We start from the raw sequence: 24716 nt of genomic DNA on the forward strand, positions 1-24716 counted from the left end.
AATCTATGTTATATCTGAAGTGTAGATCAACAGAATAAATTTCTTTCCAGAAAATATCTTCAGTATTTTGAATTCTGTAGCCAGTGCCTCCTTTTTACTGGATGCATTTGGCCTGTCATATTAAAGTTACTAACACAAGACAGACGTTTGTATTTTAGAAAAATAAAAAGTAAAACTTTCCAGATGCTGCCTTCTGGTTTCTCTCGTGCCTTAGACCTTCGGAGACGCAAGTGAAATAGTCTGCTTGGCTTGTCTTTTTCCATGCTTCCTTTCTGACCCTGTCTGTGATGTGATTAAAGAACAGATCAGAGCTGTGCATTTGAAGATAACCGTGAAGAATGAATCAACTCCCATCCAAAGGCCTGCAGCTTTTGTAGAACAGTGGTGTGTGTATTAATTTTTCTCTTTCAGCATTCATGTCAGTTACCATTTTGAATGTCCCAGTGCAATAATACAACAGTGAGCTCCCCTTTGGCAGCAGCCTGGATTCCCCAGCTCTCTTCCAAGTGCCCAGCTCATCCTGGGCTGCCCGGCCAGGCTCGCGCCTCTGGCCCGCACAAGCTGGGGCAGCTGGGGCTGCCTCTCTGGTCTGGAGCCACCCTGGCTGAGCTGGGTCTAGGCTGCTGCAAGAGAAGATTGCATCTTGATGAGCTTGTTTGTCCTTTCTGTAATGTTGCGTAGATTTACACATAAGAAAACTGCTCAACAGTGAGGCCACCTTGGTCACCACCTTCTTACCAATCGCATTGCATCAGAGGGGCTTTTACCCTTAAACTGGCTTGCCGTCACCTCTTGCTCCATTAAGGCTTTAAGCTGGAGGCACCGAGCCAGGGCACGTGGCTGTCCCAGGCCGCAGCGTCACTCAGCTCGTGGGCAGCAGAGGACAACGTCGGGAGCCCCGAGGATGTGAGTAAGTGCCCTTGTGATGTGCGAGTGTCGGTGCAGCCTTGGCACCCAGGCAGCCGTGACAGGACCACCGGCGTGATGGGTGAGCCTGAATGGTGCAGCCAGAGGAGTTTGGTGCCAGCACAGGGGAGTTGCCTCACAGCAGGGGAGGGATCTTTGGCTATTTTGCCAAAGGAGTGTAAGAATCTGACTTTTGGGAAAGGGATTAGGAGTTTTTGTTTTGGGGAATGTGGGTGCAGTAGAGCTGCTCGGGGCAGGAGCAGTGGTGAGGAGGCACTGGCAGAGGAGGCTGGGCAGACACTGCTCCTCATCCACAGTAGGACAAGCTGCTGACTTTGAGAGCAGGAGCCCAGGACAAATTATGTAACTGCTGCTTTTTCATCAGCCTGTTCCCCTGACTTCTCCTTGCTGGTTAATTGACTCTATTTGTGTGTCAAGGCCACTTGGAGCTTTCTTCTATAAATTACTCCTGCCTCACCTGATGGCACAGATAAATGTCTGAATTGTTTCTAAGATTTAAAAAAAAAAAAAAAAAAAGTGGAACTGAAACTTTTCTAGGCAGTTGATATGGAAGCATGGGATCCTTCATGAATGGTTGCTCATAATTCTTATTGCTAGCTTTGGTCTGGTTTTCTTTCCCTGCAGGATGGAGACAAAGGATTTCAGGTGATGCATTCCTTGAGATGTGGGATGGGCTGGGCCTTGGCTGCTTGAAGACACCAGCTCTGTTCAGAAGCCTCCCCCATGGAGGAGGTTGGGGGTGGGAGTTTCACACTAGCACTGAAAATTGAAGGTAGTCCATCAACAAGAGACTTTAAATTGTGTTTCAAGGCCAAACAGCATCCTTGGGCCAGGATGTGGGATTTTACCTGGGGCCACAGAAGTTACAGGAGGAGCTGCTGCAAACTGCTTCATAGATGGAGTTGAATTAAAGGATCTGACCAAAATGATTCATGATGCTGTATTCACAGCATGTGTCATTTTGAACTCTTACAGCACCTGGCCCATCTACTTTTTCATTAGGGCTTGTTTGTGCAGGAAAGTCAAGTTTAATACAAAAATCCCGTTTAGCTCTTTTGCTGTTGAAGCTTCAGTGAGAAACATGGGAAAAATTCAATTTTTCAAGACTTGCTCCATATTCAGATGGTTCAAAGCCAGTTTTTGTTCAATCTAGTCTTAGTGCTGGATAAATAGATCAATTTGATTTATTTATAATGAGAAATAACAGAATGGAGAAATGTTTGGCTAATCCCCAAGGAGTTGTGGATCTAAAATGAGCTCTGTAACGCAAGCAGCCCTTGACTCTCCCCAGCAGGGGTCATGTCAAAGTGCAGGGCCGTGTGAAGAACAGCCTGTACGCTCTCACTTATGTTCAGAGAGGTTACTGTAGACCAGGCACTCAGGTGCCTTGAGTGCATCTCCAGATGGCAGCATGTGCCAACAAGGGATCCCTGTGGGAGGCCTCTGAGGTGTCTGTGGACAGGGAGACAGAAAACGTCACAGCCCGAAGGCCATGTGGACAGTCTTGGAGGAGCAGCCACCCAGCACGCCAGCTCTCATGGGGTCTCAGCAAGTCCTGGCTCAGTTGGAAGATGTCTGCTTTGCCCTTCCCTCCTCATTTTGCCTTTTTCAGGGTGGCTCTGCCAGTCTGTTTAGCAGGCACGTGCCCTGGCATCTGCCCCACTGTTCCCACTGGCCTTCCCCTGGATCCAAAAGTGTAAATCCAGCCCCAAGAGGATGGCACTGTGACACCTCACCACCTGCCTGAGGAGGATCCCTGCTGCGAGGCAGGACACCCTGGTAGGCACTGCTGCACCATTTCTCTCTTCACAGCCACAGCTGGGCTCTACAGAGGTATTTCTGCTTTGCTCCATGGTTTGTGTAAGTGATTTGCTCATAAATGTTATCAGAGCCTTCCCAAGGGAGCTGCTGCCTCCCACCCTCCGCAGCCACCGCGGGCTTGCAGCCTGTGTCTGTAATCGACACACCTTCTGCTTTAGTGCTCCACAGCACCAACGTTCAGCCCATCTCCATGGCAGTGTTTCTGCTGCAGTTCCTGCATGTCCTGTGCTCCCCATGGCCGTGAGGCCTTTGTGGCCGAGGCTCCACCTGCCCCACAGCCTTGCCAGCACTCAGTTTTGCCCCCACACCTGCAGCAGAGTGGCACCTGAATGGCAGGGCTCCCGCTGGTGAACCGCTCCTGGTGATTACGTCAAGGGATGCTGGGGAAGTTTTTGGCTGCATGTGGCTGCTCCAAAGCAAAGGTGCCTGTACACTGTAAAGCTTCTGGGAAACATTGAAGAAAACTGTGTTTTGCTTTCCCCTACAGAAGCCTGAACGAAAGCCATCAGCCACTCGCCCTGTGGGGTGAGCCTGCCCAAGGTTCATGCTGCCATGCTAGTAAGGGGACACAGGATATTCTCATCACTGTTCTCAGAGCCATGTGTGGCTGAGCCAAGGCACAGCAAAACCAAAGGTAAGACCATATATTCTCTGGGGTGCAGAGTGGCCACCCACACTCCATGGTGTTGGGGTGTGCAGGAGCAGCAGGTGGTGGCTCAGCAGCTCCCCTGCCTGGAGCATCCTTTGTGCTTTGGAAGCTGGATGTGCCCAGTCCTGCTGCTGTGGCCCTCTTGTGACCCTCAGCAAGGTTAGAGACAGGCAGAGCACCAGCAGTGGACAGACGATGCACAGGTCACACATCACAATGCTACTTGTGCTATTGCATAAATCAAGGGGATTTTGGTGAGGGTAGTGAGGGCAGCTTGGGGCTCTGAGCTGGGGAGGATGAGGCCTTGGAAGATTTCTATTTCCCACACTGAACAGTCTGAGGTGGGGGCTGTGGCCACATTTGGACCAGTGGGGTTAGACTGAGGGTTGCCCATGCTGAGGAGAGAAGTGGGCTGCAGTTCCCCCTGCCAGGCTCTCACCCCTCTGCCAGCTTTGCTCAATTATAGGAAATCCTTTAAGCTTTTGCATTAGTGCTGTATTTAGGTCTGCACTGTATTAGGGCTTGGCATAGGGAGCGCAGTGAGATTTCTCACTTAATAAAGAATGTTTTAAAGGCATTTGTCACTGTGAGCCCTCTGCTGGGAGCCAGCTCTCCAGGCAGGCAGGGAGGGTGCTGTGGGAGGTGAGGAGCTGGGCTAGCTCCAAGGCCTGCTGTGCTTGGCCCTGGCCAGGTCCCATCTCTGCCCATGTGCTCCCATACTGAACATCAGGACAGAGGGTCCTGGTCTACTCCCATTACCCACCCAGCCAGGGGGCACATCAGGTTGTGCATCCCAGGGCTGCAGCTAGTGATCTCCCCGCCCATCTGCATCAGCACAGCTGCTGGCAAAGCCCAGCCACCCTCCCGTGCAGCTCCAGGGCTGCTGTGCTGGCGGGAGGCCCGTCCTGCTGGCAGTAAATGTGTCATCGGATGGTGATCAGGGATCATGAGTCACGAACGCCCACCGCCAGCCAGCCAGCCTGGCCAGTCCTGGCACAGGGCTGCAGAGCAGGAGCTGGGAGAGATCTGCTACCTCCTCTTCCTCTGCCTCTTCCCACCTGCAGCCTCACCAACCTGCATCTTCCACAGGGCACCAAATGATGGAGCATCCCTCTGGCAGTGCTTACGTGGGGCTGAGGTGACAGTCAGCTTCCCCGGACCAGTGTGGGGATGTGATGGTCCCCCTACACCCCTGCTCACAGGTGTCTGGCACTGCCACAGCTCTACCCCTGACTCCTGGACAGCTCAGCAAGGATGGGGCTGAGGGGGCTGCCTGCAGCAATGTGTGTCCCCTGGACTGTAAGTAGCTGAAGCTGGAGTTGGGCCAGCTCAGGATGTGCTGTTGGTAGTCTGGAGGAGCCTCTGGACTCCCCTTTCAGTGTGGATTTTACTTTTAATCTGGTAATTGCTGAAGCAACAGTATTAAATCCAGATTATGAACTGCTGGTCATGGGCTGTGGCAAATGGCACACAGTCTTGTGGAGGGCAAAGCTCAACCCTTGGCTTGTGGCAAAGTGAGGAGCCTTCTCTCCCTGCTCAGCCCTGTGAGGAGCAGTTCTGCACTTTGGTCCTTGTCTCCAAACTCTAACCCTTGTAGTTGTGTGAGGGCCACAACCTGGAGAAGTCCAGGCTTCTGCATCAGTCCATGGCTGCTACACAAAGGACAGGAAGTGCTGCGGCTCAAGTTAGTGTAAGCCCAGTGTAAGTCCATGTGGCAGCCCCCTTTTTGGCGGCTCAGCTGGGAGTCCTGGCAGCCTCTTCCCCTCAGACCTGCTGAGTGAGCAGGAAAAGAAAACTTTTGTGTGGTTGTTGTGGATCTGCTGCTGATCCAGGCCCCAGAACAAAATCAGGCCCAGTGCCTCTCCCAAAGCCACCACTGGGATTCCCAGGGAGGGCACCAACCCCAGAGAGAAATCATCAGACAGGGAAAGCTTTTATTTCCTTTCTTTTTTTGTCTTTTCTAGGGCCAGGCTTGATTATTCCTTTCAACAACACTAAGTGCTAGAGAGGCTCAGCAGCCAGGAATCAATTTTCTCTGCTCTTGGTACAATGTGTCTGTGCAGGGGGAAGTGGCTTTTTTCCTTCCCTTTCCATTGTGCTGAGACTTGGTGGGTGACACCAGGGGCAGTGGCAGCTGCATTGCCAGAGGGAAGGTGGCAGGGAACATGTGCCAGCCCTCACCTGGTGCTGTGTCAAAGCACATCAAAAATGGAGGGTGTCAAGGCCTTTACTCAAGGCCATTGAAGAGCAAAGATATTTCTGGGAAAGAAATTCCCAGATGTCTCGTCTCAGACATCAGTACCACTAAGGCACAGTGCAGGGTGGGACCCTCCACTGCTGCCTCTGCTCCTGCTGTGACGTCTCCTCTGATTCACCACAAAGTACTTGCTAATGGAAGATGACTTTCTCTTTAGGGAACATGCAAAAATTAGTCTCCACAGGAATAATATGCAAAGATCTCATGTTTAAGTGATTAGAACATAGTGGTGGCACACGGTATGAAGACTGAACATGGAGAGATTCAAGATAGTTCTCAATTATGCAAACAAGATAATGAAAAAGAATTAAGAGAATTGCAGAATTTTAAGAGAATGGGAAAGAATTTGGTATGGGATTAAATATTAGAGAAAAGATTAGAACAGCAAAAAAGCAGATGAGAAAAGCTTGAGGGGTGAGGCAGATGGACAAGAGCAAGGAGAGCTGTCAGTCCACAAACAAGGACTAACCTAGGGATGAGCCCTGGCACTGTCCCCACAGCATCCCAAGTCCACATCCCCACAATGGAGCTGTCTCCAGGTCTGCTGTGGCACAAGGTAGAGGGAAGAGCATCCTCTCCCTGGCACTGGCATGGCTGGACTTGCTCAAAGGCTGCATCTGACAGTGAGGTGTCCACGGCTGTGGGTCAATGAGGCAATGGATCAATGAGGCATGAGCCCTTGGTGTGAGTGGTGGCTCAGTCCATGCAGGGCTGTTTGTTGGTCCATCTGTACAGGCATGGGAAGTGGTTGCCTGTCCTGAAGGCTGGGAGGGAGCACCAGCCTGGCAGAGCCACCATTTGCTTCCACCAGCCATTGGTCTGATCCTCTCCAGACTTGCAAATTAGGAAATTCTTTGAAACAACAAGGTGTCACAGTGCAATGACAGGTAGCAGCCCTTTACTTCTTTAAGCAGAAATACAGCTGGGGTTTGGATCATCAGCTTTTATCCACAAAATGTTCAAGCAAGTTCACAAACTGCAGAACAAAATACTAAAGACTGCAGGTAATTATAGCAGTGACCTCTGGAGTCCTCCCCAGCACGAGGACCCCCAGCGAAGCTGTCAATGGGTTCCCACAGCTTCTGATCCTAGCTGGCAAATATTTTGGTTTTTTTCAAGTTGAGAAATTAATTGCTTTGCAACCCCATCTAATTTGAATACTCCAGTTAAGCAGTTTCAGTGCTTTTCTCCTCCCAGGACCTTCCCTGGCCAAGTACTTTAACCCCTTGGTTCCCAGGCTCCTGGAGCAGTCAGCCTCTGGGTTCTGCTAGTTTGGCTCCCTTGGATGACGATGATGGATGCCGCATGTCATCCAGGCTGCAGCTCTCCGGGGTGTTATGAAGACCCTTGCTGGTGTCTGGATTTTCTCCAAGCAGCCAGGTGTTCTTTCCAGGAGAGCTGACAGGCTCTGGTGTGGAGGACACACAGCTTTGTCCCATCGGCCTCCCTTGACAGGGAAGCTGATCAAGTGTCTCATAATGAGCTTGCCATGCTCCTGCTCTGCAGACTGTTTGTTGGCTCTTGGCAAAGGCAGCCTGGGGAGAAGCTCTGCCTGGCTCCCACTGCCCATGGCTCTGCCACTGCACCGCTGTGGAAAGCCTTTCCCTCTGGCCTCAGACTGATCTCCTCTGGAATCATCTCATCCAAGATGTGCCTCTGGCCTCATCAGAGGCATGTGCAGGGTGGCCATCTGGGGATATGTTGCAGACATAGGAACTCTCTGCTGTTGTGTTTGCACATTCTCAGCCATGGCTAGGAAAAGGAGATAGATGGGAAAGTGAGTGTCATCAGCATGGGGAATAGGGCCATGCCAGAAAGACTCTCTCTGATATTCTGACACGATATTCCATGATTCTAAATCAAGTAGGATGTGCCACCCTGCAGTATTTGGTGACAGCGGCATTGCCCACTTGGGAAGTGTATCTCCCCCATGCCATGAGTGCTGCCAGAACTCAGATATTATGCATCCCATGCCAGCCAGGAGTGATGCTCCAGGAAAGGGCCACCAGTATTCCAACAGGATTGTCTCTGTGCCACCCACCCAAGACACTGAGGCCCTGCCACGAAGACAAGGTGCTGGGCCCTCTCGATGACACCGCCTGTCTCTGGGCTGGGGACGGGACAAGGCAGTGGGTGTTCCCGTCTCAGGTCACCGCACAACCTGGCAGCGCCCGCCTGGGGACTCAGCACGCTTTAATGAGCTCAGCGCCAGAGCCTGCATGGAGGAATTAACGACTCAGAATAATACTTGTCACTTCGCTGTGAGGAAATTGCTGAGTGAAAAGCAATTCACTAAAAAAGAGGGAGGAAAGAAATGATTTTGCTTATTAAGATCAACATCATATTAAAGTATTTTCTCAATACCGCATTTGGGTTGAATTTTACATTTTCTGTCTCTTGTTCTCACCAATGGGAGTAAAGCAGGGGGCTTCACTCTAATTAATTGTTGGCTGCTTCATTTGGCCAGCAAATTTCATGAGCAAGTTTACACATTTCTGCAGCATTTGAATTGCAAATGCTGCAGGAATATGATAAAAAAAGGAAAACACGTGGCATTCTAAAAGCAAATCGGAACCTTTCTGTAGGACACAGTTTAAAATTGCTTTATTTTTACAAATCTTAAAAATATGTCCTGACAGAGTATTTACCTTTCCCCCCTCCTTTCTTTTCATTTGGAGTGTAAAGCAACAGGATTGGTTTATGAGTTCACTGTTGCCTTCTGGCTTTTTAGCCTTGAGGAACTGTATTTTCAGTTTTACTCTACTGTTAAAATATGTATTCTTATGTATTTCTATGAAGAGGCTGTCCCATGAGTTGGTGATTTAACAAAGGCAAATCTGAGGACAGCCCCGTCCCCTCAGCTTTGCAGAAATTTGTGGAAGGTTGTACCCAAGGAGAGGATGCTGTGCTGGCATCATGTCAGGTGTGTGGGGGACAGGCCACTTTTGGAGAGCCACGGAGCTGCAGCTCATGAGCCCAACACAGACCCACTGAGCAATAGCTGGAGGTGCTTCCCAGGCACTGCAAAAGGATTACAGCAGTCTGGACTGTGAAGGGCAACGAGGAGAGAGCTCAACGTCTGGAGAAAATAGGAAGAGGAATGACCCGTGAAACCACATTTCTGGCTTCACCACCGCTGGCTTGCTCACACACAGCAGTGACTCATCACCACCCAGAGACCCAGAGACCTGCTCAGATGCTGATCCTGCAGGCAGGAGATGCAGCATCAGAGGGGATAACCAGCAGAGAGGGCTGGTGGGAACGTGACGGGCTGCAGGCAGTGAGTGTGGCACAGTGTAGCAACAGCATCTTCCCGTGTGGTGCTGTTCAGCTCCTGGGCCAAGCTCTTCCAAATGGCTGGTGATCTGGTACCATGTCTGCAAGCCAGAGAGATGCTTCTGCCAGAAATCCCAACAGCCTCCTTGTTGTATCAATTATATTTCAGTGCAGCCCTACTTCTGCTTCAAAACTGGTAATTGCTTTGGAAAATGTCCTTTACTCCTTTGAAACACCATCACACCAACGCCTTTTGTTTCTACTAAAGTAATAGCTAAAAGCTGAGGGATGGCAGAAAATCAGAAATTTCTGAGAAAGGTCCTCAGGATTTGCCTCTGAGTCATCTCTATATTGGCAGGAAAACCTGGCAAAAAAGAAAAGTATCTCTGCAGGTTCTGAAACAGCCCCAGAATTAGGAGTCTGGGCCAGGTGGACAGATCCAACCCCTAAGACACATTTCACTGGAACCTGACGGGGCTGAGATCAAAAGCTGTCATTGCAGTTATGTAACTGGTGTGACACGACCTTCTTGAATGAGCTGCATGTGAGAGCAGCCCCTGGTGTTCCAGTAGCCATTTGAGCCCTGAGGAGCTGGTCCCTACCCTGCAACTCCCATGCTGAACACCATAAGGCACGATAAGTGGATTAGCAAAACCTCTGGAAGAGGCGAAGAAGAAATGACACTAGGTCTTAAGCTGGTTTTGCACGTATTTACGCAAATGATGTCCTCAGCTAGACAGTAACTGAGGTGAAATCTGGGCTATCCCTGCTGCCCTGGCTCAGCAGTCTGCTGCAGGCTTCCTGGCAGAGGAGAGCCTGGTCTGTAGCTCAGGCAGACACCGGGAGTCAGAGCCAATCAATTATGGCAGTGGGGACAGCCCACAAGAGTTGGTGATGGCTGTGCAGCATCCACACTGTGGCTACAGTGGGGAGGCTTTGGCTGCTGGGGGTGGTGCTGCAGGCCCACCCTGGCATCCACAGGATGTTCCAGACTCCTCACTCCATCCATGGCTTGGAGATGCTCCTTTGTCACCTCTCGGGGTGCTCCCAGTCCCGCCTCCCTGTTGGGCACAGCACCGGGCACAATTCCTCTCTCACAATGGTGAGATGGGGATTGCAATTGTTCCTGGCCCCTGCTTGTGCCATCTGTGTGTTCCCTGAACATCCCTGCAGGATCTGTGTCTTAGCAGGTTAATTTAATAAGAGCCTGCTTTATCGTTGCTGGCTGCAGGCACAGCACAGAGCAGCTGAGTCCATCAACAGCACAGAGCTGCTCTGGCAGCAATCGAATCCTGCCCGGATATTCATTCGGGAAGGTTGTTTTGCTGAGAAAGGGCAAACCCTCCTGGGGCAGCACTAAGGGTTCAGCCCTGCTTCTTTCTCCTTGGCAGGAGCTGTGGATAAAGTGGCAGCAGAGATTAAATCGGGCCTTTGACCTGGGATGTGCCACACCTCACCAGGAGGAGATGGTGATTGCGAGGGAGTGGCAGAGGTGGTATTGGCAGGAGGTGCCCTGCACGGCTAGCTCAGGGCTTGGCCATTTATGGCAGAAGCAGCTCTTCCCATCCAGAGTTTCAAAACCTTTTACATCACCAGCTATTTTTGTGGCTTGGCATATATGTGGTAGGTGAAAGAGCTGTGCAAACTGTTTAATGAAGGGAATGACTTGTCTTAAAGGATAACAAACAACCTGGTGCACTTCGAGATTGGTCCTTTTTTCCAGCTGTAGGCATCTATGCACAGATCTAAAGCGCTATGAGCTGGGAAATAAATCTTGGCAATCCAAAGAAATACTGGAGGAGGGAAAAATATCCAGTTTCCCAATCCCGTGTCCACCTGCTTGGGCTTCCCCTCAGCCCAAGAGTGATGCGTTGCTGGTTAAAGTCAATTTCACAAAAATATATTTGGCTTTTCTTCCGCTGTGCTCCTTGCCCCTTCCTCTCCCGCAGTCACTCCTCCACCCATCACAAACACAATGGACCAGCAGTGCCACAAAGGCGTGCACATAATGAACCTAAGTGACCGTGTAATCTTATTATTGTCACCCTCATCCTCCCTTGCCCCTTTTATCCCTCCCCCCATTTGTCACTGTCGCCGATTGTGTCATGGTTAAAATTAGATGGGAAGCTCCTCTGGGAGCAACTGCGGCTTTCCTTTATCCCAAGCACCCTGAGTGCATTAAGGTACTTTGCAACAACTCGTGATTTCTAATGGGGTTAAAGTAGGAGGCAGCATGTTTTAATGCTCACCTTTTTACATTTTCAAGCTGATTCACCAGCCACATGAAAATCTTCCATGCAGGCACATCTGCCTCCTGCCAGAAATTCTTTTGACAACACAATTCTGGAGGCAACGACGAAGGCAGGAGAGGGCTTTTTACTTACATGAAATAAATAAAAGTGAATCAAATTTGGTGTAACTTAGGTAAGATTTGTTCTGGAGGATATAAGTCCTCACTGACCTTTTCCCATAATGCACATGTTCTCTTTATGGAAAGGAAATAAATAAAATAAAGCTGTTCGTGAAAACAGCCGCAAGCAGAGTCACCTCCTCAGTACTTCTGGGTGGGCTTAGCCTTGACCAGGCACCTCTCTAGGGCTGCTGGAAGCCCAGGATAGACACAGTGCGGCAGCTGTGTCTGCCTTGGACTTGCAATCAAACAGGTGATGCAGAGAGGAGAGGGACAAACCCAGCACCTCACGTGCTTGCTGAAATTCCGCACGCTGCTGGGAGCAGCAGAAACAGATGTGGCTATATTGGAGAGGAGCTTCTCCTATGGGTGGGAATCATCGAGTTGGGTTTGAAGCGACTGCGGGATTTTATTTTAGGAAAAAAAACCAAAAAAACCCCCCCCCAACCCCCCCCCCAAAAAAAAAAACCAAAAAACCACAAACAAACAAAAAAAACCACACAAAAAAACCCACAAAAAACCCAAAAAACCCAACCAAACAAACAAAAAATAAACCACCACAAAAAACAAAAAACCAAAAAAGCAAAAACCCCAAAACCAGACGTCGATTGTTTTTAGTTACGTCCTCGTAAGAACGGGGGAGTTTCACCGGCGGGGGAGGCGGCGGGGCCGGGGGTGGCTCTGGTGCCGTGCTGACACCTGCTGTCAGCCCTGCTCAGCGGAGCCGCCGAGCCCCGCATCCCGGGCTCGGCCGGGAAAACTCGTGCCGGCTCTGGGAGGATTCCCGTGGAAAGGGCTCCGACGGAAACAGGGGAAAGCGCCTGGCAGCCGAGGCTTGTGGCAGCCGTGGCAGCGCACAGACACGGGGCGAGGCTCGCAGGTAGAGGTAACAACTTCCACGGAATCACGGAGCGGTGTGGGTTGGAAAGGTGATCTCGTTTCACTCCCTGCCACGGATGACCTTGGACACTTCCAGGGATCGGGGCAGCTTCTCTGCGCGGTCTGTGCCAGGACCACCCTGACACTAAAGATCTTCTTCCTACTATCTAATCTAAACCCACATTCTTTCAGTCCGAACCCATTCCCCCTTTCCTGTCACTGCACGTATTTGTAAAGTCTCTTTCCGTCTTTCCTGTAAATTCCCATCAGGCACCGGAAGGGGCATTTGATCACCCCGAAGCTTTCTCATCTCCAGGCTGAACAATCCCGATTCTCCCAGCCTTTCCACACATTGGAGGCGCTCCATCCCTCTGATCAGCCTGGTGACCCCATCCGTCACCAGCCCAGAGGGCTTCCAGCGACGAAGGACCGCGGTGCAGGCGCCCCGCTCTCAACACCCGCCGGTGTCATGGACCGGGTCCCCCGCGGGTCTTTTCCCGGCAGGGAGCTCCGAGGAGTTTGTTAAGACGTTCAAGTTATCGAGTGCCGAGCGGGAGCTCGTGGAGGGACAACGCGCGCCCCCCGGAGCCGCCCCTGCCGGGGCGGCGGCCGTGGCCGCCATGTTGGGCGGCCGGGCGGGGAGCGCGCCTCGGTGCCTCATGCAAATCTGTCCCCCGGCACAGCGCGGGCGCCTCGGTGCCACACTCAAATCTGCCCCCCGGCTCAGTTCGGGCGGGCCGTGACGCAGCACGCCGGAAGTGAGCGGGAGGTGACGGGGCGAGGCCGTCTCCGGTGCCTCAGCAAAACCCTTCCGGGTGGGGGTGGCCCTGGCGGGCGGGTCCCGCGGCCGAGGCGGCGATGGCGGGAGCGCGGCGGTGAAGAAGCGCAGCGGGGCTGGGGCCACGCCGGGCACTGACGGGGGTCTCGCTCCCCCCAGGACGGCGCGGGAGCAGTCGGACCTCGCCCTTCATCTGAGGCGGGCCGGGGCTATGCGAGGGCCGCGGTGCCGCCTGCCCTAGGCCCGGGCCCGGCGGGGAGCGGCGAGCGGGGCCCGATGCGGGAGTACAAGGTGGTGGTGCTGGGCAGCGGGGGGGTGGGGAAGTCCGCCCTGACGGTGCAGTTCGTCACCGGGACCTTCATCGAGAAGTACGACCCCACCATTGAGGACTTCTACCGCAAGGAGATCGAGGTGGACTCGTCCCCCTCGGTGCTGGAGATCCTGGACACGGCGGGCACCGAGCAGTTCGCCTCCATGCGCGACCTCTACATCAAGAACGGGCAGGGATTCATCCTCGTCTACAGCCTGGTCAACCAGCAGTCCTTCCAGGTAACCTGGGATGTGTCCGGTGTCCCGTCCTGGGATGGAGCCGGCCCTGTCCCGGGGAAGGCGCTGGGCCGAGGAGGAAGTTTTAGGGGTAGCCACGTGTGCGTAGAAGCGCTTTATCTCCGAAGGGCCAAAAGTGTAAATGCCCAGCTTGAAAGCGCGCTTACCGGCCCTTCTTCCTGATGGAAAACTGCTTGCTTTGCAGGTACTTATCAGGGTGCCACCACTGTTAAATCCCACGCAGTGCTGGAGAACAATGACTAGCTCCCACTTCCCCAACAGAAATCTCTTGGCAATCCCCTTTTGTGAAGAAATCACTCGATATTAAAATCGAGACTTCCCCTTCCAACCCCCTCTCCTTCCTAAAAGGCATGTTTCTGCAGTTGCTCTTGGAGAGAGTCTCATTGTTCTGCAGTTGTGACTTGTTAAATGGGCTGCTATTTTCCGCTCCCTCCCCCCAAAATATATTCCTGTCCAGCACGAGCTCGATGCTCTCACAGCGTAGGTGGAGTGCTGGAGAGGAGAACCAGCTATATGCCATAATTTGTAGATCTGGATTTAATTTCTACTATTGAAACTCTCCAAAAGAAGGAAGTGTCTCAGCCAGTAACTGGTCTAAGCTGCCTGTGGAAGCGGGGCTTTGTTTTTGGGCAGTAAGTGAGTTTAGCAGTACTCCGTGCAGCGCAGGGATTTGCAGCGCCTGCCTTGGCTTGGGCTGCCGAGCTGGGTGTGTTCCAGCTGCTCGGCAAGACCTTGCACACCCCCGCGGTTTGCTTCTGCTGAAGGCTAAACCTTGTCTTAGCAGAGGCCTCGAAAGAACCCTGTGCAAGCTGAAGACATGCTTATCTCTGGAAAACAACAGCAGTGACACTGGGATGCTTCTGCTCCCATTTGCACTGATTTTTGGGTTCCAGTCAGCCCACATTGAGCTCATTGGGTTCCAATGAGCCCGCATTATTTGAGGAATGGACATACAGTAATCCACCTCGTTAATATCTAATTATTCCCGTCTGTCTGTAGAGTGTTTGCTCTGAAGGCTGTAGGTGTAAACCACTCTAGAGTTCTTTACACAGTGGTAACTTCAAACGCTGGGCTTGCTTTGTCTCAGAACTATGCAAGAATTTGTAGTACTGATAGTAACTTAAAAGACTCAGGGGACAGAGGAGGCTGACTCAGACTTTCAAGTGCAAACTTCCCATGTCGGCTCAGACTTGAATAAATGCATCTCTAGGTAATAAAATCTCTTTACAGCATCTAATTTGGTTACTTACATGTGATTAAATGTGTTCACAATGAATTATTCTAGGCATTCCAGAACTGAGAAGGCTTTATTTAAATTGATGGGTTTCTTCACAAACTTCCTAAATGGTTGTATAATGGCATGGCCCTGCTAGGGTTACAGGTCCTCAGACTTGAGACGACTTCTTCAGAAAGCTTAAACCAGCCTTCAGAGCAGCAGTACTGTGTCCTCCTCTGGCTGAACCGACTGTCTGAGAGCACAGCAGTCACTTTCTGTTTGTGTATGCACATAAATTCTATAAAATGTGTATGCTTTTATATAAAAGAAGAAGTAACTTAGTGATAGGTAGTAAATTTTCTCAGAATTCCAGATCGGTGTGGCTGTGAGTTTAAGAAGTCTTCTGATGTATTTTTAACGTTCAGTTGCACGTGAGGGTTATTAAAATGTGTTTCTCTAGTGGTTCTGTAGCAATTCTGTGTGATTCCTTGCATGTACTAACTAGCTGCTTTGTTTGACCAGGACATCAAGCCGATGAGGGACCAGATTGTCCGGGTGAAGAGATACGAGAAGGTTCCTCTGATCCTAGTGGGCAATAAAGTGGATCTGGAGTCGGAGAGGGAAGTCTTATCTGCAGAAGGCAGAGCCCTGGCTCAGGAGTGGGGCTGTCCCTTCATGGAGACGTCAGCCAAGAGCAAAACAATGGTGGATGAACTGTTTGCTGAGATCGTCAGGCAAATGAACTATGCCTCCCTGCCTGAAAAACAAGATCAGTGTTGTACAACTTGCATCGTCCAGTGAGAGAAATAAAGAAAAACCTCAACCATGGCCATACAGAGCAGGTTGGTGGAACAGTCATAACTAACTGAGGTGCCTAAACGTGGTGTTTCGGTCAGAGGTAAAGGGAGTCTGAAATGAGGCAGTCTAACCTGGAGGCAGCCATCCTCCAAAAGAGATGAGAGCTTATGAACATAATTGAGTCAAATGGACTTCGTGTGTTACTAGGGTTAGTCAGGGAATGCTGCATTTGCTTGCAGTAATTTTACAATGACACAAAGTGAGTGATCTCATCTGCACCTGTTTTGACTGTCAGTGCTGGATTTGATGCTGTGTTATTCTGCATAAGTGTTTTGTGATGTTGCAGTGGGTTTATTGTTGTAGCTGGTATCCGAATTATTTTCAAGTAATGGGAGTTACCTTGGAGTTCAGTGGGATTATTGTGACCAAGTTTCCCACTGGTTTTTGTGAGAAGATTTTGAGCTTGTTTAAAAGAAATAAAGTTCTGTGGTACAGAAACTGACAGTACCCTTCTGCCTTATCAGTGGAGTAAGTTTCTCTGGCAAGAGAACTACCCTGAGTGGTGAGAAGTGGCTCAAAGCCCACGTGTAATAGTCAAGGGCGTGCACAAAGTGCTCTTCATCTCAAATCTCCAGAGCAGAGAACGCACTGTAAAATGGCTTCCCAGTGCGTGACTCTCCTTTCCCAGTGCCTCGTAAGAGGTGTGATGGGAGTGCAGCTTTCAGAGGGCCCTCTGTAAAGCTTCCCATGTGTCAGGTGTTGCTTTGGTTTCTATTTTTTTCCTCCAGGACAGCTTCCTTTGGCCTTCCACGTGTGGTCTTTTTCAGCACCTTTTTCACCTGACTGGGAATGGGCCTGTTCCTGCCCCTGTGCACTCTCGTGAGGTGGTTCTGAACCCCCACCCCCAGTCCCGTTTCCCCTGTAGCTGTTGCAGGTCTTGTTTCAGTGCTGGCTCGAATCCACGTTCCTGCAAAGCACTGTTGGTGGCTCTGTGCAGCCAGCTGGTCCCTCAGACCTCCAGTTGTCTGTTGGACCTGTTCTTGCTAACAACTTGTCCTGATCTCTGAGGGCAAGTGCAGGAATGGGGGAGGATGTGGGAATTCAGGGGAAGGAACTGCCCCTCCTGACAGCTGCACTGCTTGAGGCTCAGACTCCCACTGCCATGTTAGTAACTTGCTTAACTCAAAGGAGCTTTTTGTGTCTGAGTGACAAGAGGCAAAATAGGTTATTACTGGAAGCTTTGGAGCATGTATCCTCTTTAATCTTGAGTGCAAGGTCAGAGAGTGAAGTCTCAAAGCTTGTCTTTGAGATTGTTATCAAATGCTTTGTAAATATGAAGTTTTAGGTGCTCATGGGCCTAGCACTGTCATGCTACAGATAATAAATAATGTTTTTATCTCCAGTTCTGTGAAATTAGGAAGAGCTGCTGTCACTGTGTAAGAGGTGGGTGTAAGTTTGATATCTGCTTGTTGAAAGGTGAGTGAGCTTGTTGTTTTGGAGCAGAAGAAAATCCAAATAAAGTCTTTCACTGTACATTAATCACACCTGCAGAGTCTATAGAGTTCTAGGAAGAAATGAATCTAAGAAATTACTGTGGGTTTTTTTTTTTTTTTTTTAGTGCAGCATGGCTAGTATCCTGAATTGTGTATGGTAATGCACATACAGCTGTTTCTAAGGCAGCTTCACAGACAAGATTATGTGGACTAGAAGTATGCCAAAGGATATGGCAATCCCCTGGGTTACTAATGGTTCATCTTGTACAGGTTACTGTCTGAAACTCTGACAAAATCAGGCCTTTCATCCTTGAAACTTATAGTCCTGGAATTGATTGCTTCCGAGGAAGGCTTTGTAACCTGTCTGCTTCTGCATTTAACACTAAGTAGCACATTTACCCTTAAAGGTGAAACTGAAGAAGGGGCAGGACCCTGTTATTCCTTTGAATGATAACTTATGCCTAGATTGGGTGGGTTTCCTAAACATTTCTGAAGCAATGTTCTTGCTTCAGAAGAAACATCTGTATTCCTATGTCTTTGTGAGATCTTGAGAGAGAGGATCTAAGCTTTTGTGACAGATTTCCTCTCCTTCATTCTGCCTGGCTTAGACAATCACTCCAAGCCTTTAGCAGCAAACTGCTTCCTTGCTTGTGGGAAATACTGTCTCTGTGAAGTATAGTCTCATCACCTGTGCCAGACAAAGTCTTTCCTTCCTGATCACTCCTATTCAGATCCTATTCAGTCCAGTTCTCACCATGTCTGGAACTTTTATTACTCATTCTGTCTTTTTACAGGCTTCATGCTCTGTGTCTTTCATTTCAGCCTAACACTTTTGGGGTAATTCCCTTTTTCTGGCTCCCACTCTATCCTTGTTCTTTGATTGAGTGGATGTAGGATCTCATTAACTTTATCGCAAGCCTTTGCTGCTTGATAATTTCTGTCTGATGTGCTCTGGTAGGAGAGGTGTCTTGTGATAGCTCTAATCAGCTTTATGATCCTGCTTATCTGTGATCCAGGAAACAATTGCTGCTTGTCAGATCTCTGCCTTAGGAGTGACCCCTCCTAGGTAAACTGAAACTGAGGAAGTAGAACCAGGTGCCTGGAAATCTGTGTGTAGGAAATGGGTTTGAACTACAGCCGTGTCCTGGGATCATCATTTCTGAGTTCTGTAACCTGGCTGTGTCCAGGAGGAGTCTTGGGTGTGTCAGTTCACAGAGCAGTACATACAGCAGTTTGCTTTCCTGCAGTTCTGGTGCAGAAACCCACGGGAGGGGTGGGGGTGGAGTTTTCTGCTGGGCCCAGCTTTGCCTGAGGCTGTTCCGGTGTCAATTTTAACTCACAGGCACCACTTCACCTCTTTCTGTTGATACCTCAGCCTGTCCGCCAGCAGTGATGTGTAGGTTTTTTCATGACATTTTTGAGAAGCATTTGCTAAACTGCTGTTCCAGTCAGCTGCCTTGGATGAGATAAAGGATGAAACATAATTGCATAGTCAGGATAACCCATAGTTCCTTTTTAAAATGTGTGTTGCTCTCACATCCTGTTTCCCACCTCCCCTTTCCTCTTTCTGCAGTGGTCTTCTGTTGTTTTGCTCTTGCATTCAGAGATACGAGAGTTCCAGGACCTGCTTTGTATTCCTTGCTCCAGTATTTCTCTTGAATTTTCAGTATGACACTATTCTGTATTTTGAATCTTCTTCAAAGTATGGTACCTGGTACAGTGCTCATGCACTCAAGTCTTTCTGATACTAATAGGATTGGTAACACCTTGTGTTGGGATAAAAGACTGATTCTGATTAGTGATTTCTGTCCCCTGTGTTCATGAGTAACTGGTATTAGCAAGCTTGAAGGAAGAGCATTCCTCTCTAGGAATAAAAACTGAAAGTGTACTCTCTTCTGGTCGATGTGGCTGCGCAACACAGACACATTTGTTATGCTGTATTGTCTAACTTCCCCTGCTCTCCTGCCAGCTCACAGAAGAGACCAGGGAGTGATATAAAATATCACAGGCAAATGAAGCCAGATAAGATATCATCTAGTGTTAATTTTAGTAATTAAACACAAATGGAGAGGTGACAAATCTGAATTGGGAGGTCCCTAACCTGCAAATGCAAGGATGCTGATGGGCACGTGGAGGAAAATATCATTACTTCATTCTTCCGTGCTTAATATTCCCAGCAATTCTTTACTGGCCACATTACTGAATGCTGGGTTTAGATGAGGTTTTTGGGGTGGGTCTAACTCTGGTAGGATGAGGAGCTACACTGTAAATGATTTGCCTCTTCTATGCTCTAAGCAAAGATAAAACATCTATTAAACAGATGTAATCCATCCCCATTAGAAACTAAATGTTGGTTTGCTGCTTTTGACAGTTCAGGGACCCTCACTGTCTAAAATTTGTGGACCAGCAACAGTGTGTGGGGTGTGTGGGGTGGGAGTGATCTCACCAGACTGCAAGAGTTGCTGTTGGAAAACATACAAACAAGCAGGAAAAACCTGGCTGCTGGCTCCTGTCAGGGCAGGAGTTCTGTTCCTGAGTGTTGGGGTTGAGCACTTGTTAGGGAAGAAGGGGAACCCTGTCTATGTCAAACTGCTCTGTCCTGACAAACTGTTAGCTGAGAGCAAATCAACAGCTGAAAAGAAATGGTGCAGTAGGAAACATAAGGTCCTGACTCATTTGGAGAAATTACTCCAAGAATTGAGAAGACTCCTGAAAAGCCATGGATCAAACTAGAGTGAAGTACATGCACATGCATATGACAGGACTTTGACTTCTATGGACTTTGAACTTTGTCTGAGTTTTAGGGTATCTCTGGAGATAAATCCTGGGAGCTACAAGCAAGTTATCTGAAATGCAAAGATGTTTTGGTCACATAATGTGTTGGTGTGCTTGATTGAGGATGGTGGTGTACAGCTCTGTCCCTGCTGAGGTTGTCTGAATGCTAAGGGGCTTTTTTAGGAGTCATTTAAAGGGTCTGATTGCTGGGAACAGAGATGTCAAAACTGAGTGAGTTGGCTCATCTGCCTGTTCCCAGAACTTGTGCTAAAGGTCATTGCTGTGTGTTACTGGGTATTACACATACACCAGGTCCTGCATTGGTGCATCTGCACAAGAGAACTTACGTTTCCTGTCTTTTTCAGATCTTTAGATTCAGTTTCATATATTGCAGCGGCTGTTACAAAGTGAATAGCAGCAGGTTGTTATGTTCTTGCCTCTTGTGTTACCAGAGTTAGTGGAGCATTTGGGAAAGCTGCTGTGGAAAACAGTCCTTTGGAGCTCAGGATGGAAAACTGGCTGTTCCAGGCAGGGGAGGAACCCTGTTCACTTTGGATGTGTATTGAATATGGCTTTCATTTGTTTTTCTTTTTTTTTTTTTTTTCCCTTTTTTTTAAAATTGCAGATAAAACTCAGAGGAAACTTGCACAGATGCTGCTTTGGAGAACTTTCAGCCCAGGTTGCAGAGCTGAGCCTTGGTAAACCTGTCTCTATTACAGCACATTGCCATACATCTAAGTGCATAAGGTTGGTGGCCTCCAGGATCCACACACCTTAATCAGAATGCTTAGCATGTTTACCATAAGTTTTAAAATCTGTTCTTTATCTATCAGTCCTTTTATAGCTTTCTAAGTTCATGTAATGGCTAATATGCAAGAGTTCATTTTTAATATTTTAATTGATTTCTTTAATCAATTCTGAACTTGTATTTATTAAATACTTAAACTCAGTATTACCTACTCAATGCCTTTTAAAAGAAGAGAGTTTTAATGGAGAATAAATTGAGCCTTAAACAAATGGTTACTTCTGTATATTACCTCGCATCAGTGCTTATTTCTCTTTGCAAGGTTTTCTCCTACAATGTAGTTGGTCATTCTTTGATACGTTTTGTTTACGTGTGACAGTGTCATGGAAAGATACTGAAGACACCTCTGTTATATGGATGTAGTATCCCTTTTCTTGGCAGATGCAGCTGTGACAGTGTGTTTGTAACCAGTCCGATTTGACAGTAGGGATTACTTGGAATGGGATATGAAGTCTCCAGCTGATGTTTGTCGCAATCTCGGGTTTCCTAATCGAACGTTACAGTTGTAGCATTGAAAAACGGCAGCACACTTTTCCTTCTACTGAGTTTCGGGACTTGCATGTTTACAAAGTGCTTCTCTATGCCTTTGAAAAGGGATAATGTATCCTTCAAAATGGGCTCTATGCCTACTCTGTCAGCTCAGCTTTGCCTGGCACAGTAAGAGACATCTAGTAGACCTCTGCATATGTAAATCTAATGCAAATAAGATCACTTTACATTTTATAGTTCCTAATATTTGTCTTTCTAAATATTTTAAAGCAATATTTGTTAAAGTTTTTCTTGCACTGTCACAAATTGCTTTTTAGTTTGTTTTTTTTCCCCAGTAAACAAGTTTAATATTAGAGACAAGTTGGTGTAACAAGGGGAAAAGCACCAGGTTTCAGTGATACTAACTGCAAGTGTGCTTTAAACAGCCATTGCCTTCCTTATTGTTTACCTGATCAACATTTTCTCTGAATACTTGAAAATTTTAACAATAACACAGGTATAAAGAGCAGAATGAAAATGTACAAAGAACAGACAAAGTCTTTTTGTTCACCTTTATTAACGTGTTGCATACATGAGAGCTTTTTCTAGCAGTGGTTTAAAATGTGTAATTTTTTTTGCAGAAATTTAATAACTGCAGCTCACCTACTGCACCAAAGTTCTAGGTTTTTAGGAGCCCAGCTTTAGTCATTTGAACATGCTTCTAGAAATGTACATTCTTTCCCTGTAATAGCTAAATATCTATGAGAAAAGCTCCAGTAAAAGCAGTGATGGATATGTGAGGTTAAGCAGTTGAAAACTCACAAATTGTATTGTGGATGATGGCATTTAAAACAATAAAAGATCACCGGTACAGTATCTCAATATTAATGTGTTTTATTGGTAATAATGCAGGCTGACTTTACAATATTAGCAGAAATAAAGATTCTGTGTCTACATTCAGTGTTGAATTCGAATCCTGAAAAGAAGAGGACACCAGGATTTCTGCCTGGTTATTGAAACACCTGATTCTTCTTCTGTGGGGTTACTTGAAATATTTTTTCCTGTTTGTACAAACTATAAACAGGCTGAGGCTAATGCTTAGGTTTGCACTTTAATATCGGAATTAAACCAAACCTTGTATTCAAAGTAGATTTTTTTTTGAAGTGATGGTTGTTGATCTTTTTTGTAGGTTGTAAGGAAGTAATAGGATATGAAAGTAATTCATAAAGATCCTAGATTTCCTTTGTCTAAGAAGGAAAAAGTTGGTTGATATTGATCAGTGGTTCATTCCTATGGGTAGTTTTCAAAACAGTGTTCATTTTCATTGACCTCAGCAAAAAAAAAAAAAAAAAACAAAAAAAAAAAAAAAAAAAAAAAAAAAAAAAACAAAAAAACACCAAACCACAAAAAACAAACAAATGAAAAAAAACCCTTAAACTTGAACTAGCTTAGAGTGACAGGACTGGGAAAAATGAAAGATGGTTTCTTCAGCACACTTTGGGGGGAAAAGGGACCAAAAGTTTATTTAGGCTTCCTCAATAGTTTGCATGTGAAGTTGCTTATTAGAGTAAGAGGCTAATAATAAATGCAATATGTATTGTCTTTACTATGGCATCTGTTTAGGAGTTGTTCAAATCACTGCAGTAGGGCTCTACAAATAAAAATGTAACCTAACATCTTGTATCTAATGTACTGTATCTTTATCAGTGATAGGTGAAATCTGGAATAACAAATGCAAAAATGGAACAATTACCTATAATGCTTTGTAAAAAGTTTTTTCCAGTAGAATTCATTCTTGTCATTTTGTAAGACAACCTTACAGTCCACCTGTTTGTAACTTTTTTAATAAAATAGATACCTGTATTACCAAACTGGGGTGAGTAGTCTGTGTTCAGTTTCTTCTCGAGCGGGCTGAACTGACAAGCTGCTGCTGCTTTTTGTTTTGCAGGTTGTTTTTGAGTAAATGCAGTAACCACATCTAAATTGTCTTGAGTGAGGCATGGTGTGGGGGAGCAGGGTGTACAGCTGTGCCCCAGCTGGGTGCAAAGCTCCATGGTCTCGGGTGCTCTGAGGAGGGAGAAGGGGAGAGCAAGGGCTGTGCTTCATCTTCCTGTGCAAGGCAGGCACTCCCTGAGCTGGGGGCTGGTTCAAAGCAGCCTCCTCACAGGCCAGTGTGATGGAGCTTTGTTCAAAAGAAACCTGTGTTTGTCTTGGTGCCAGTCTGTAACGTTCTTGTTTTCATGCATGCTTTATGTGTGTGAAGATGGCCGCGAGTCCTGACACCACCTTGCAGTGTCTGTAGCTGCTCTCCAGCCAGAGCTGACATCTTTCCACCACCCCAGTGGAGTGAGTGCTCCTGGAGCTCTGCCACAGCAGAGGCACAAGATTTTTCCAGAAAACCAAAGTGCCCAAAGCTATTTGATAACAATTACCCTAAATGGACATTAAAAGCCCTGAATTTGCCAAGTCAATGATTGTCATCTGGGCCCTGTAACAAAAAGTGCATCTTCCCCAGGACGTACAGTCTTGGCACTGACTTTTAGTACTGCATCTGTAACTAAAGCTGTGCATTAATGGAAAATGTGATTTCAAGTTGAGAAGAATTTGATACCTTGGTACCTTCAGTGCTCAGCAATGTGTCAACAGGCAAAACCACGTAGCCTGCTCACCACCCCTCCTCCAGCTGAAACAGCATTAGCCTTATCTTGTAGGTAGGTTTCTGTGCTGTTTCTTCTTCCTGCTCACACTTCCTTTGCTGGAAATAGAGAAGTAGTTTCCATCTCGAGAGAAAAATGATAAAGAGCAGGGTGTGCTTCTATGACTTTGGGTGAAATGTCTGCTTCCCTAACCTAGCTGAGAGGTGAGGGTGAAGCATGCCCTGTTCTTGTGAGTGTCACTGAGGGTGACAGCTGACAGTCCAGGATCAGTCTGCTTTGAGGTGTTACTATTGGGTTTGTTGCTGTGTGAGTGATTTCTCACGTGGTTTCAAGTCAGAGTGTCAAGGAAGTCAGAACGCAGCAGTAATACTCCCAGCTCCTGATGGCACTCAGTGTAGCTAGCTAAGGAAGCTGCTTCCTCTTTCCACTTGTAGGTTGGGAAGTGGTGTGAGTACAGCTGTTAAGGCGCTGTGACTTACACCACTGGTTTGTTTCCAGGTGACGGTGTAATACGGGGTTGGGGGTTTTAAGGAAGGACATAAGATTCTTATTTAAGGCTATTATCTTTCGAAAGTCTTGGTGCTGAGAGTGAGCTCAGTTGCTGCTACTCAGACTTGTGTAGCATCCCTTGGTAAATGGGTGTGGCAATGTCACGTTGCTCTGTCTGGTTTTGGGGCTGTTTGTAGTGTTTCATGGCAACTTTTTCTTTGGTGTACCAGGCCTTGCTATAGAGATGCCTGCAGAAATCTCCCAAGTGTCCTGCATCCGCTGTGCAGCCAGAGGACAGGGATATCCCCAGAGCCATCAGAGAGCAGGAGCCAAGTGCAGCACAGGCGAGAGGCCTGTCCCCACCCCGCTCCCGCAGCCAGCACGGGTGACTCGTGGCTGTGTCACACTGCAGCCCGGCTGGGTGTGCAGGGCTACAGCCCACAGCCACACC

General features: G+C 48.0%; 1 protein-coding gene across 2 annotated transcripts; it reads left to right on the forward strand.

Annotated features, from left to right (window-relative positions):
* The first annotated feature begins 11871 nt into the window (after positions 1–11871).
* LOC134563879 (ras-related protein Rap-2c) lies at positions 11872–22991 on the forward strand. 2 transcript variants are annotated; one of them, XM_063422271.1, is made up of 4 exons: positions 11872–12226; positions 12490–13546; positions 15303–15622; positions 20472–22991. In XM_063422271.1, the coding sequence occupies exons 2-3, from the start codon at positions 13274–13276 to the stop codon at positions 15579–15581; spliced, it is 552 nt and encodes a 183-aa protein (XP_063278341.1). In that variant the 5' UTR covers positions 11872–12226; positions 12490–13273; the 3' UTR covers positions 15582–15622; positions 20472–22991. The 2 variants fall into 2 exon arrangements, with proteins under 2 accessions (XP_063278341.1, XP_063278340.1); XM_063422270.1 differs by having other exon boundaries at positions 11872–13546.
* Positions 22992–24716: the final 1725 nt, after the last annotated feature.

The sequence above is a fragment of the Prinia subflava genome, chromosome Z (genome assembly GCF_021018805.1).
Source record: "Prinia subflava isolate CZ2003 ecotype Zambia chromosome Z, Cam_Psub_1.2, whole genome shotgun sequence".
Taxonomy (NCBI): Eukaryota; Metazoa; Chordata; class Aves; order Passeriformes; family Cisticolidae; genus Prinia; species Prinia subflava.